General features: G+C 43.0%; 1 protein-coding gene across 2 annotated transcripts in view; it reads left to right on the forward strand.

Annotated features, from left to right (window-relative positions):
* Nucleotides 1-14,150, forward strand: part of Lmtk2 (lemur tyrosine kinase 2) — a 96,940-nt gene that overhangs the window by 49,324 nt on the left and 33,466 nt on the right. For both annotated transcript variants that reach the window (XM_041677778.1, XM_041677779.1), the window contains exons 5-6: nt 1,841-1,959; nt 2,810-2,897. In XM_041677778.1, coding sequence (XP_041533712.1) covers nt 1,841-1,959; nt 2,810-2,897 — 207 coding nt within the window. The remainder of the gene's footprint in view (nt 1-1,840; nt 1,960-2,809; nt 2,898-14,150) is intronic.

Consider the following 14,150-nt stretch of genomic DNA (forward strand, 5'->3'; position numbering starts at 1 on the left):
TTGGGTCTGGGTTACCTCACTCAGGATAGTGTTTTCTATTTCCATCCATTTGCATGCAAAATTCGAGAAGTCATTGTTTTTTATGGCAGAGTAGTACTCTAATGTGTATATATTCCACACTTTCTTCATCTATTCTTCCATTGAAGGACATCTAGGTTGTTTCCAGGTTCTGGCTATTACAAATAATGCTGCTATGAACATAGTTGAACAAATGCTTTTGTCATATGATAGGGCATCTCTTGGGTATATTGCCAAGAGTGGTATTGCTGGGTCCAGGGGTAGGTTGATCCCAAATTTCCTGAGAAACCGCCACACTGATTTCCATAGTGATTGCACAAGTTTGCATTCCCACCAGCAAGGATGAGTGTACCCCTTTCTCCACAGCCTCTCCAGCAAAGGCTATCATTGGTGTTTTTGATTTTAGCCATTCTGACAGGTGTAAGATGATATCTCAAAGATGTTTTGATTTGCATTTCCCTGATTGCTAAGGAGGTTGAGCATGACCTTAAGTATCTTTTGGCCATTTGAACTTCTTCTGTTAAGAATTCGCTGTTCAGTTCAGTGCCCCATTTTTTAATTGGGTTAATTAGCATTTTAAAGTCTAGTTTCTTGAGTTCTTTATATATTTTGGAGATCAGACCTTTGTTGCAGGGTTGGTGAAGATCTTCTCCCAGTCAGTAGGTTGCCTTTTTGACTTAGTGACAGTCTGTCTCTCTTTTTTCTCTCTATGTATGGTATATATTTCCTATGCATGCATGGAGACCAAAGGTTAACATTGATTTCTCAGTCGCTGTCCACTTTATTTTTTGAGGCAGAGTCTTTCACTGTACCTGGAGCTCATCAATTAGGCTATATTAAGCTAGACTGGCTGCCTGTAAACTCCAGGGAGCTTCCCGTCGCTGCATTCTCAGGCCTATGATTGATTACACAGGTGCACCCTCCACACCTGGCTTCTTTAGGTGGGTTTTTGAGGATTGAACTAGGTCCTCGTGCTTATAGAACAAACACTTTACCACCTGATTCATCTCTTCAGAAACTGTTTCAAAAGGAAGTCAGTCAGTCTTGATCATTTTCTAGTTAAATAATCCTTTACTATCCATCACTCCGAGATAAGCTGTGTTTGGAAATGTTTTGTGCTGCCCTATATGTAACTTTTTCCTTGTAGCAAGTTCTTAGGAGGGCGTTCATTTCACCTTCTAATTCAGGGGAGTGGTATTTTTCTGTGGTTTGGCTGAAGTTTTGTGACAAGTCAAAGGCCTGATGTCAATGTCATCAGAATACCATGGGTTTTTAAGTGTCTTGTGATAATGGCTTGTTAGCTGTTTGTCACCCGACCACCTTGTGTAGACAGTAACAGTGCACCTGAAGTGCTCGTGAGGAGAGCTGGGGCTGTTGTGTTTTCATTTCCATGAAAAAGGCATTTCCAAGAAAACAAAAGATAAATAACATTAATGTTTAAATACCTGGTGAATGCTTTAAAGTGGCCCCTCTGTTACAGTCCTCCCTTCCTTTCTTTTCTTCCTCCCCCCCCCTTTTTTCTGTTTCCTTCCCTTTCTCCCTTTTTTCCCCCTTTCTGTCCTTTCAGCAGGATGTCTCTGTATAGCCCAGCCTAGCCTTTTATGAATGCTGTAGCTTCCTTTACCAGCCTCCACAGTGTGGGGTTCCATGCATACACTAACATACCCAGATAAGGGTTTGAGTTTCCTAAGCTTTGTCAGTTGGTGTGCAAGGTAACAGGGCATTTAACTGTTACTTGTTTCCTTCGTATTTCCTACTCAGTAACGCGTATTTCTTTCTCATTTTGGTAGAAGTGACAAGGAAAATCATTGTTTGCTTTTAGGTCCTCCTGGGAGAGACTTACACGGGCACCAGCGTAGCAAGAGTCATAGTGAAGGAGTTAAAAGCAAGTGCAAGCCCAAAGGAACAAGATACTTTCCTGAAAAATGGAGAGCCTTATTAGTAAGTAAGCCTTTGTATATGTTCTATAAGCAGGCTGCGATTCTGAAAATTAAATTTTTAAAACTACTTTGAGACTTCTGCCAGAAAATCCTGTCTCATTAAACCCACCAGTGCCCAATAGTCAGTTAAGAACTGTTCAATCACTTTGCTTGAATAAGAAAAGACAATAAGCCTGCACCTGCGGCAGTTGTGCACACCTTTAATCCCAGCATTTGGGAGGCAGAGGCAGGTGGATCTCTGTGAGTTCAAGGCCAGCCTGGTCTACAGAGTGAGTTCCAGGACAGCCAGGTATACACAAAGAAACCTTGTCATGAAAAAGAAAAAAGAAAGAAAAGGCAATAGCACTGGGATGCTTGAGCTGTCTGTCATGGATTTCAAGGCAGTCATCACACAGACACTTCACTGAACATGTGCTGCACACTTGATATGATAGGGAAATACAAGTTTATGTAGAAAATCCCAAGGAATCTACTAGAAAAAAAATCTAGAAAAAATAATAAATTCACCAAGGTTGCAAGATACAGGATCAACATGCAAGAGTCACTTTGGGCAAGAAGTGAGGTTCAGTGGAAGAGTGCTTGCCCAGCATGCAGGAGGCCCTGAGAGAGCATCTTACTGTGTAGTTACTTGCTGTAGTTACTTACTTGCTGGCCTAGAACTTGCTTTGTAAACCAGACTGGCCTTAAACTTTAACTCCTAAATGCTAGAATTTAAAGGCTTGTGTCACTATCCTCGGTTGTGATGTGGCCTTTTGAGTTTGTCATGCTGTAATTGAAATCATTGTGATGTTAAAATGCGAAGCACTAGCATATTTCTTGATGAACAGTGCTGTGGCTTTTATTTTTATCAGTATTCTTCAGCATCCGAATGTCCTTCAGTGTGTGGGGCAGTGCGTGGAAGCAATTCCCTACCTTCTGGTGTTTGAGTTCTGCGACCTGGTAAGTTTTTAGTAGAAATTCCAGTTGCAGTGTTCAAGGGTTGTTTGCAGTTTTTATTTTCTTTTCCACCCAGAAATGGTGGATGGGGCACTAATGTCTACCCATTGAAGTACTTTGTGATGTGTTAGCTCGTCACCTTTGTTACCTTTCTAGAGTTCAGTGTACCCAACCCCAACTTGAGGTGTTTACTGTTACTACCATGTTGAATTCTCCAGGCTCTGATTAAGCTTTTAATACTTGTCAGTATTGTACATATGACTGAAAAGTCATGGAGTTTAAGCATATACTAGGTAGCACTATATGGGCGAGCTAGAACATGGATCCTCCATACCCTTCCTGAGGGCCCATGGTCCTCACACCAGCCAGGCGTTTTGAAATTGATTTTTCACCCATCAGGGTAACCCATGAAAACTCTTACCAACAGAATACCACTAGTCATTCAGATTCTTTTTTGCTTATATATTTGTGTGTATGTGTATGCATATTTGCATGTGTGGGGCATGTGTGCAGTTGCACATGGAGACCTGAAGTTGATGTCAGTGGTCTTCTTCGGTCACTCTCTAGAATATTAGTCATGAAGGCAAAGTCTTTTGCTGAACCCTGAGTGCTCACATATGTAGTTGGAGACTACTTGTCATTTCCTGACCAAACAGGCCCGAATAATCACACAGAAACTATATTAATTACAATACTGTTTGGCTAATGGTTCATTCATATTTCTAGCTCTTATATCTTAAATTAACCCATTTCTATTTGTTTGTGTATCAGCACGAGGCTGTGGCTTATTGGTAAGGATGGGCGTCTGTCTCTGGCAGCTACATAGCATCTCTCCGATTCTACCTGCTTTCTCTCTAAGTCTCTGTTCGGATTTCCCACCTGACTTTACTAAGCCATTGGTCAAAACATCTTCTTTAATAACCAATAGTAATAAAACATATTCATAGCATACAGAGGGAAATCCCACATCACACATAGGGCTAATCTGGCTGGCCATTTTGCTCCAACCTTCCACACACTGGAATTTCAGGGAGGCTGCCACACCTGCTCAGCATTCATATGGGTAGTGGGGATCCAAACTCTGGTCTTCACACTTGATCTACTAAGCCATCTCTCTAGCCCCTTTCAGATTTTAAAAACAGTAATGTATGCATTTATACTGTCAAATTCATTGATCAGGATTCAAGGTCATCCTCAGCTACAGAATGAATTTGAGGTCAGCTGGAGCTGTGTGAGACACTCCCTCCAAAAAAGGGCATTTTTTTTCTAGGCATGTAACCTATGGATATTGATAGTTGGAAAGATTATTCTTCATGCAGGTGTATGAATACTTTTAATAGCAATTTCTATGTGAAAATTTTGAATAAACATCTTTCCCCCATTGCAGAATACTTCATCTTTTAAGCTTATTTTTAACACATAATAATTTGTTATTTTCAAAAATGAATGGTAAGAATGTAATTTAATTTGCCAGATTTTATTTGATTTCTCAGTTTTCAGAACACTAAAACTTCCTTGACTGTGTACAGAGAAGTGGGAGTGCCCCAAAGTAAATTCCAGTTCACACAGATAACATTCTGCTGCTAAAAAAGAAAGCAGACTATGCTGTGCATTTAGCTTTAACTCCTAAATATACTTCAGATATTTTTATCCTTGGCAAAAGTGGTTAAATCCCAAGGAATTAATCAGTTAATCAAAGAAGTTAATAAGTTTGATATTAGCTTTAGTTGGATTCCTTCATAGTGTGACCCTAGATCCCTATGGCTTGATTTATAGCCGCAAAGGTGTTTTTCTGCTTTACTGTTTAAACATTGGGTCAGTTGATGCCAAAGCTGTCTTTGTGTTGGGGGAGGTGGGGGCTTGTTTTGAGACAGGGTTTTTCTGTGTAACAGTACTGGCTGTCCTGGAACTCACTCTGTAGACCAGGCTGGCCTTGAACTCACAAAGATCCGCCTACCTCTGTTTCCCAAGTACTGGGATTAGAAAAATGCACACCACTACCACCCAGCCAACTGCAGCTAGTTTCTAAGTTGCATTCATCTTTACTCTAGGACCTCTGGAAGAGCAGGCAGTGCTCTTAACTCTGAGCCATCTTCCAGTCCCTTGCCTTTTGTTTTTTGTCTCTCTCTATATATGATAGCACATGCATGCACGAATTCATAAACACACAAACACCAGTCAGTATTCTAACATTATTTCATGTGTGTTTTATGAGCTTTTGAGTTAGTCTATACCTTTGTTCAAATCTATATCCTCAATTTAGGGTGAGGGTTGTGAAGTGTTCTAACATTGTTGAAAGAGGTATATTAAAAGTCTACTGCCCCAGGACCTGGGGAGATAGCTTAGTAGATAAGAACATTTGCTGTCCAAGCATGAAAACCTGACTTCAAATCCCCTGTGCCAACATAAAAGTACAACCAATCTGGTGTTCCATGTCTTTAACGCCATCTCTATAGGAGGACAGAGACATAAGGATCCTGTGGCTCTCAGGCTACCAGACTAGATAAGAAATGTCAAGCTCCAGGTTCATTGAGAGACCCTGTTTCATAGAAATAAGGTATACAGCAATAGAGGAGGGCTCCTGATATCCTCCTCTGGTCTATTTACATCTAGGTACACACACATGCACATACCACACACACAAAACTACAACATAATAGTTAAAAGAACCTTGCATGCTGGTTATGCATTTTCTTGATTTCTCCTGATAATTCTAGTGGTTTTCCTTTATACTTCTTGATGCCTTATGTGAGAGATATAGATACAGACTTGATGTGTCTTAAAAAACTTAACCTGTTTGTCATTGTGAAAGGGTTCTCTTGAAGACTAAAAGCATTGATAACAGCCGTGTTGTGGTGGCGCACACCTTTAATCCCAGCACTTGGGAGGCAGAAGCAGTCAGAGTTCTAGGCTAGCCTGGTCTACAGAGCTAGTTCCAGGACAGCTAGTGCTATTATACAGAGAAACCCTGTCTCAACTCCCGCACCCCAAACAAAGCATTTATAACAGTAAAGCACTATAATAATAATCTGGTCAAAGTGACTTTCCTGTAGTTAGGACTTAACTTCTTTCGCCAGGTGTACCTCATTCATTCTTCTCTGCTTAAATGATTGCTAACCTGCAATGCTAATCTGGACCATGTGGTCTATATGCTTATCCTAGTTAGTATAGTCTTTGGAAATTTCTTTCTACCCTTTTTTGGACCCTCCCCCCAATTTTATTTTACATCTCTGGGTGTTTTGTTTATGTCTGTGTGCACTGCATGTGTGCTCGGTGCCCATGGAGGCCTTGAGGGAAAGTGGATTCCCTAGAACTATGTAGCACGAATAATAAAAGCCCAGAGTCAGATATGGGGGTTCAACCAGAAAACTAGAAAGCTCTAGTGGCTTAGCTTTGCCCTTCTAATCTTTAGGCAAGCTTTATTTATTAAAACATCAATAAAATATCACTATAGAACTGGAATTGCAGATAGTTGTGAGTTGCAGTGGGAGCTGGAATAACTCTGGTCCTGAGAGAACAGGAAGCACCCTTCTGAGCCATGTCTCTAGCCCCCTTCTTTTGGATTTTTGATTAATATTGTTTCAGTTTCCCCTGTCAGTTTGAATTTCGCTTCCTTTCCTCTAGTTGAGTGTAACTAACAAGACTGGAGAGTTCAGGCCAGTAAATGAACACCTGTACCTGCATTTGAGGGCTCATCAGAAACCTACTCTCTGGGGCTTAATGGGTAAAAGCATTTGCTCTGAGTGCATTAAGAACTGAGTTCAGTCCCTAGAACCATGCAAAGCTGTACGGTAGAATGTACTCTGTAAACCCGGTGTTCCTTCAGTGAATGGGAGGTAGAAACAGGAGAATCCAAAACTGACACCGATCAAGCACTGTCATTGCTTGGTGTGTTAGAGTGGTTAGTGTCATACCAGGATTAAAGCTGTTCAGATGAAGTGACATTCGTCCCCATGAGCCAGCTTTGTGCTCACTTCTGATCCTAGAAAACCTCCAGATTGGTTCTTCAGCAGATTGGGTTTTGAAGTCTGGCTACCCTAAGCTCAGTTTGTGCAGACTGTACTGTAGTAGGTGTCAGGTGGCCTCAGGAGCTGAAAATGATGTCCACCTGCACAGACTACAGGGCTATCCCCTGGGCTCAGTGGCCTCAATGTACGTGGAGCCCTGTTCCCTACATGCTTACTCATCGCGTTCTCAGAAACAGGCCATATTGAATGGAGGAATGTCATCCAAAGGCAGGAGCCACCCTCTGGTCCTAAACCTGGTCCTAAGCCACTGCAGCCACAAAAGACTGGCTGTCTCCATCTGCTCTTAGGTCGTAAGCCTGGATGGACACTAACCAAACGGCACTTGTGCTTGCTGAGAGCACCTCCTGCGTAATCAAGGGAGAATATTTTTGCATCTAAGTAATTCATATACAGTTACCAGCATTGCTTTAAAATACTTGGAACACTTCTGAACATTCGGCGACAGCTCTGCCGAATGAGTTTGTGGCAGGTCCTCAATGGCCAGCTTATAATGCTTGATGGTGGCTGTGCTTGGAACAGAACTTGAAAGATTACTGCAGGGTTTTATGTAACTTGCCCTAGCACCGTAGTGGATACAAGGCAGTGAGAGTGTTCCAGTTAAGGATTGCTCATCCACCAAAAATGTACTGAATGTGTGTGGAGCTCTGAGAGCTGTACTTAGTGCTCAGGGAATTCCAGCATGATAAGGCTGCCCTGCCAGTGTACCTGCAGGTGACTCACCTGGCCTGTCAGTTCCAGGTGCACACATATGCATATGAAAACCAGAGGCTGACATAAAATGTATTCTTAAATCACTTCTCCACTTTTTTTTTTTGTGGCCAAGGTCCCTCACTGGCCAGTGAACTCCAGGGATCTTTGTGTGCCCTGCCCCAACCCCTCCCTGATGTGCTGGAATTCCAGGCTCCTGGTTTTTATGTAGCTATTTGGGATCCAACTTCAGATCATCATGTGTACACAGCAGAGCACTTTACCAGCTGAGCCATTTCCTCAGCCCAGTAATTATTTTCACTTTCTTAAATGGATCTAACTGCTAATTAAATAAAGATTTAAGTGGCTAATGACAGTGCTGCTGAGACCCAAGTTGCTCAACCTCAGGTAAACATGGTGGTGTGCTGGGAGAAAATTTAAGATGAATAGCTTTTGTTTTATTTTTAAAGTTGTAATTTAATTTTATTGTGTGTATGTTGTATATGTTTGGGAGTGTGCACATGTGGTGGCATACATACATGTAGAAGTCAGAGGAGAACTTTCAGGAGTCAACTCTATCCTTCCACTGTGTAGATTCCAAGAGTCAAACTCAGACCATCAGGCTTGGTGTCAAGCACCTTTACCTAACAGACTATCTTGTCAGCCATCTTGGCAGTCCTACCTTTTTCCCCCTAGAATGTTTGCTGTATTAGAGATGCAGCCAGGGATCTTGAACATGCAGGTAAGAGACCTGCCACTGAGCCACCCCAGAGAAGTGTAGAGATTCAGATTGGGATCTTAAGAGAGGCTTCACCTGCAAGTGAAATTTACAGAGTGAGTAGATAGGTTTTCTTCAGGTGGGAAAGGCCGGCCCACGCCTGGAAGCATGGTGACAGGTCAGGTAAATGGTAGTGCTGAAGGGGGCAAGACAGGCCGGACCTGCTGGGAGGAACACGTCCGGACTAGGAAGGTAGGTTTATGAGCATGTTTGAGGCCAGGCTGGGAGCTGAGATGCTGAAGGGTAGAGTGCATGTCCTCACATTCGCTTGTGCTTTCACGTCCCTTGCTGCCTCCAGAGCAGGGGTGCTGGGCATTTCAAGTGGTGCTCCTGAATGTCCGGCCAGGCCACTAAGACAGCAGGTAGATTTCAGTGTTGCTCAGGGTGACCTTGAACTTCCAATCCTTTTACCAACTCTCAGTGTTGGGATTACAGGCAAGAACCACTGCACACAGTTTATGCTGTGCTAGAGATGGAACTCAAGGCTTCCTACTTGCTAGGGGGGCACTCTCAACTCTTCAGAAAGTGGGTTTCTGAAGAGAGGTAGCACATTTCTCTGTGGGAGAGCAGCTGACCTAGCTAGACAAAGTTCAGGGCACTGTCATTGCTCTTAGACCTGGAGGTGGGCATAGGAAGGGGGGTCCCAGCCAGTGCCAGCCTCCTTTTGGGCATTGACTGGCCTTTGTTATTGATTTCATGTGTCTTTTTGACATCCCACCGAGCTGTCATTATCTCTGAGGAAGGACTCTGGAGATGTACCTTTCAAGAACAAAGACCATATTTAAGTGAGCTTTACAGTAATACAGATCCTCTGCTAGAAGTAAAATCAATAGCATTTACTATACAGTGGTGGAACTTTCCATAGAAAAAATCAGTTAGATGTTATTGGGATCATCCAGATGGTGTGCCAAAGTGATGGTTTGAATGAGATGTCTCTGTAGTCCTGGACGCTTGGATGCTCTTCAGTTGGTGATGCTGTATGGAGAAGGTTGTGGCCTTAGTGGGAGAAGTATGTTATTAGAGGTGGGCTGGGAATTATAAAGCCTGTGCTATTCCCATTGTGCTCTCTCTGCTTATGCTTGTGGTTCAGGATCTGAGCCCTCAGCTTCTGCTTTCAGTGTCTAGTCCCTGCTGCCTGCTGGGTACATTGGCTCAGGCCTGTGATCCTAGCACTCAGGAGGCTGAGCCAAGAGGCTGCCTGCTTCTTACACACAGACACTTCTAGGCCAGGCTGTGTTTCAAAGTGAGACTCTGTATAAAAAAATAAAAAGTGGGGCTGGAGAGATAGCTCAGTGGTTAAGAACACTTGCTGCTCTTCCAGAGGTCCTGAGTTCAATTCCCAGCAACCACATGGTGGCTCACAACCATCTGTAATGAGATTGGTGCACACTTCTGTAGTGCAAGTGGAAAAGAAAAAGAAAGGAAAATATTTCCCATGGGTATATATCTTTGACTATGTTTTATGTACAAAATAACGAGGCCATAAATTTATAAGCCCAATAAAAATCTGAAATTATAGATTTACTAAGTTCATCATTATTAGACTGTTAATGAAATGCTGGCATGGCGTGGCATGGGAATGTGACTGGCTCAGCTTGAACTTGGAGCACATCATTTGGAGCTTCTCCAAAAATTTTCTGCCTTCTCCTGCTCATCAAACAGATATGTTAAACATATCTGTGTCCAGTATTGTTGTGGGGCTTAGGGACAGTAGGAAACAGGTGAAGACATAGCTGTGTTCACAGCTTTTTTTATTTTTATTTTTTATTCCGGAGACAGGGTTTCTCAGTGTAGCCCTGGCTGTCCAGGAACCTGCTCTGCAGACCAGGCTGGCTTCGAACTCACAAGAGATCCACCTGCCTCTGCCTCCCAAGTACTGGGATTAAAGGCGTGCGCCACCACCCAGCCACAGCTTTCTTCTAGTCGAGTAAACAAAGAAAATGGTCATCTGCAAACAACAGTGTGCTGGGGGTTTTAAATGTGGGCTTAAAAGGTTGGAACTGGGGTTAGAGAAATGGCTAAGCAGTTAAGGACACTTGTTGCTTTTTCAGAGGAGCTGGGTTTAATCCCTACACCCGCTTGGCTGCTCTCACAGCCCACTCTAACTCTATTTCCCTTTTCTAACATCCACAAGCAGTGCACACCTGCAGTGCACAGACATACATTAAGGTAAAACATGCATGAGAATAAAATAATAATACAAATATTAAAGGCTAGGGCTTTGGATCAGCAATAGAGCATTTGCCAAGAATCCACCAGTGATGGGCTGGGGTGTAGCTCAGTGGTAGATCCCCTGTTTAGCATGAACAAGGCCTGGGTTCAGCTCACAGCCATAAAAACACAACAACGTTTATTTATTTTGTGTGGGGCAGGGTGGGGGAAGCACATGTGTGCCGTGGGGAAACCATCTTAGAGTGGGTTCTTTCTACCACGTGGGGTATGGGGATGGAGCTCAGGTTGCCAGGCATGGTATTAAGCACCTTTACTCAGTAAGCGATCAGGCTGCCCCATGTAAAGGTTAGACTTGAAGGGAGAACGAGACCCCTTGGGTTTTTTGTTTGTTTGTTTGGTTTTGTTTTGGTTTTGCTAGCTTTTGGCAGAGCTGCTAGCAGTGGGGATGGCGGGGGGGGGGGCATTCAGCAGCTGTAGATGAATAGTGGGTGCAGTTATGTTGGGGGCAGAGAGGCTCATGCAAGGAAGGAGGCCAGAAGATGCAGCCATGAGAGGAGTCCATTCAGGAAGGATGGCAGAAACAGGAAAGTAGCAAGAGCTGGCTAGGAGGAGGAGGAGCCAGAAAGGTTTGGGTTTTGTTGCTTTTCCCTGAGAGCTGATGGAGTAGTGGAGCTGGAAGAAGACTCGAGGAGATGGTGGCGAGGGCCACAACGAAGAGGCAGGAGATGTTAGGATGGCATCCAGATACAGGCCTCCGTGTGCTTCAGCTGGGGCACGCCCATTTCATTAAGGGTCATGCTGGGACACACTTCAGTCAAGAAGGTAAGAGAAATTCAGGTTTATCCCTACCTGAATTCGAGGCCAGCCTGGGCTACATGAGATTTTGTCTCAAAACAAAGTTCTTTACAAATGACTTGTGTTTCAGTTATAAGGCTATTTACTGCTTCTGTTACATTGTGTTAACATTAAAATGTATTAAAAATTAATTCATTGTGCTCAGTGATCTGCCAAAACCCCGTATAAGGGGCCCCTGGACCTTTGTGTTGGAGTTTACCAGGGCCTTTGAGCACTCAGAATTCCAAGTCCTTGCAAGGTGCTTCTGTTCCTAGTGCTAGGTGTAGCTCTCTGTTGCCATCTAGTGTCCGTAAATTGTTGTTCTTGAGTTTCCTTACATTTTAAAACCTGAATAAAGGGAATTTAATTAAAAACACATTGAGGTTCTTGGTGAATTTTTTTTTAATTTTTCCTTAAAGAATACACAGTAGTGATTGTCTATTCAGTAAGCACAATTAAAATATAAGTAAGACAAGCTGGGCCCAATGGGCATAGGCCTGTACTCTTAGCTACTCAGGAGTCTGAGTCAAGAGGATCACAAATTCAGGTTCAGCCTAGGCAACACAATGAAACATTGCCTCATAATAAAAAACCAAAAAAGGACTGGGAATGGAGTGCCCTGGGTTCAGTTCCCATGTCTCTGTTGCGCTCTCTGTCTTTCTGTCTCTGCACACACCTCCCCAAATATCTAAATATTCATTTGTCTGTTTTAGATAGACTGAATCTTTTTTAGAGCTTTTCTTGAGGTAAAAATTCTTTTATTGTAATTGAAAGCTATTGTTGATTGATTGGTTGGTTGATTGACTGGTTGATTGATTTTGAGGCAGGGTCTCTTTCTATGTAATGCTGGCTATTCTGGAATTTGTTGTGTAGGCCAGGCCTGTCTTGAATTCACCAAGATCCTGCCTTTACCTCCCAAGTGCTGAGACTAAAAAGGTGTCCACCATGTGCCTCCAGTTGTTTGCTGTTTTAAACTGGTATCAGGAGAGGTCCAGAGTACTTCAGGACCATAGACCTAACTGTGAGTCCTGCACACACAACCCGCGTCTTCCTCTGGAGGGGTGGCTGGGCCCCTTAGGGATTTTGAGAGTCACTCAGGGATGTCACCTGGAAAAGGCAATTTAAGAATAGGAGTGGCCGTGGACATACTTCAGGTGATCTTGAAAAACAACTCCATTTCACAGCCACAGTCATTTTGTAAACTTTTCACCAAGAGCTGCTACTTGCTTTGCAAATTGGCAAGAGGGAGCATAATTATGTGAAAGTAGGTTTTTCTTCTCTCTTCCCCACTTCTCCCTCTCCCCAAAGAAACAGGGTTTCTCTGTCTAACCCTGACTGTCCTGGAACTTGATCTGTAGACTAGGCTGGTCTTGAACTTCTGAGTGCTGGGATTAAAGGCATGCACCACTACTGCCTGGCCAGTAGGTTTTTCTTTATTTGGGTATGCTGCAGCAATGAGGCTAAGGGAAAAAAAAAAACCATTTGATTGGAAGCTTCAGTGCATTTAAATGCTATTTCTATATTTTGTTTTTATAAGGCCTGTCTTAGGGAAAGTCCATTTGCCTATAGTCCTGGAGTTTCCTGCTAGAACTTCTCAGAATTAGTTTGTTATTCAAATCTTTCATCATGCCCCCAATTCGCACAGCTGGAAAGAGCCTAGCCTTTATGAAGAGCTGTTTGTATTGGGGTGAGGAATTCTAGCAGGAACAAAGGGAGAAAGTTTTCTGTGTTTGGTATGAGTGTGCATGTCAGGGTATGAGTGTGTATGGCAGGGTATGAGTGTGCTTGGCAGTGCTGATGGTGATCAGTGGTGCTGCCTGTGCATGATATTGGTGATCTGGTTGTGTGCTTGGATGTGCATGGTGGTGCTGGGTGACTGGGGGTGAATGTGGTATGTGGGTGTGCATGCTAATACTGGATGGTTGGAAGTGCACCGTGATGGTGGTGACTGAGTGTCCATAGTATACTGGAGAGGATGCTGCTTCCCTGTAAAGCTAATGTGACCTGTGGTTGGGATTCGGGATTCCACAGGTGTGTGCGATGGACCTTAAGTTAGCTCACATTTATTTTTGTAGAATAAATTGATTTCATCTGCCTATTGGTTTAATTTACTTGTTAGCTGACTAGAATTTTCTTGGCTAGATAGTATACTAAAAAAATGTAAGCATAGTTTTTCGGAACAAAATTTTTTTCTCTCTCTTCCTTCTATCCTTCCTTCCTTTTTTCTTTCCTTCAGTAGGGTTTCATGTATTCCAGGCTGGCTTTAAGTCAGTTTTGTAACCAAGAGTGACCTCCAATTCTTCATCCTCTTGCTTCTTCCTTTCAAGTATGAGAGACAGGCATTATCTTGAGCAAATTTCTTAATTCTCCTAAGCAGCAGTTCTGTGTCTGCAGAATGCCTGAAGTTTAAAGTATGCACCATGGGTAGCAGTTTTAAAGCCTTCTGCTGTAGATCCCTAACACTAGGAATAGAAACAAATGCAGGTCCTGGGCGGGGCCTAAATGCTGCGTTATTGTGTACCAAGAATTAAACATGGACAGCCGTCTGTGGAGGAATATTAAGTTTGAAAATTTTATCTTGGGTGGAGTCTGACAAATTCACGTCTTCAGTAAGTTACACGAAAGTTGGCCGAGGAGAACTTCTGAGTCTTGAGTCGGATTTAAAGAAAACTGAAAGTTCTTGAGTTGTTTTCTACTTTACTAGCAGATGATAAAAGTCTTCAGTTTGGGGGTTGGGGAGATGGTGCAGTTGGTGAA

The sequence above is a fragment of the Microtus oregoni genome, unplaced genomic scaffold (genome assembly GCF_018167655.1).
Source record: "Microtus oregoni isolate MIOR12 unplaced genomic scaffold, Mior012 000029F_ref0000214, whole genome shotgun sequence".
Taxonomy (NCBI): Eukaryota; Metazoa; Chordata; class Mammalia; order Rodentia; family Cricetidae; genus Microtus; species Microtus oregoni.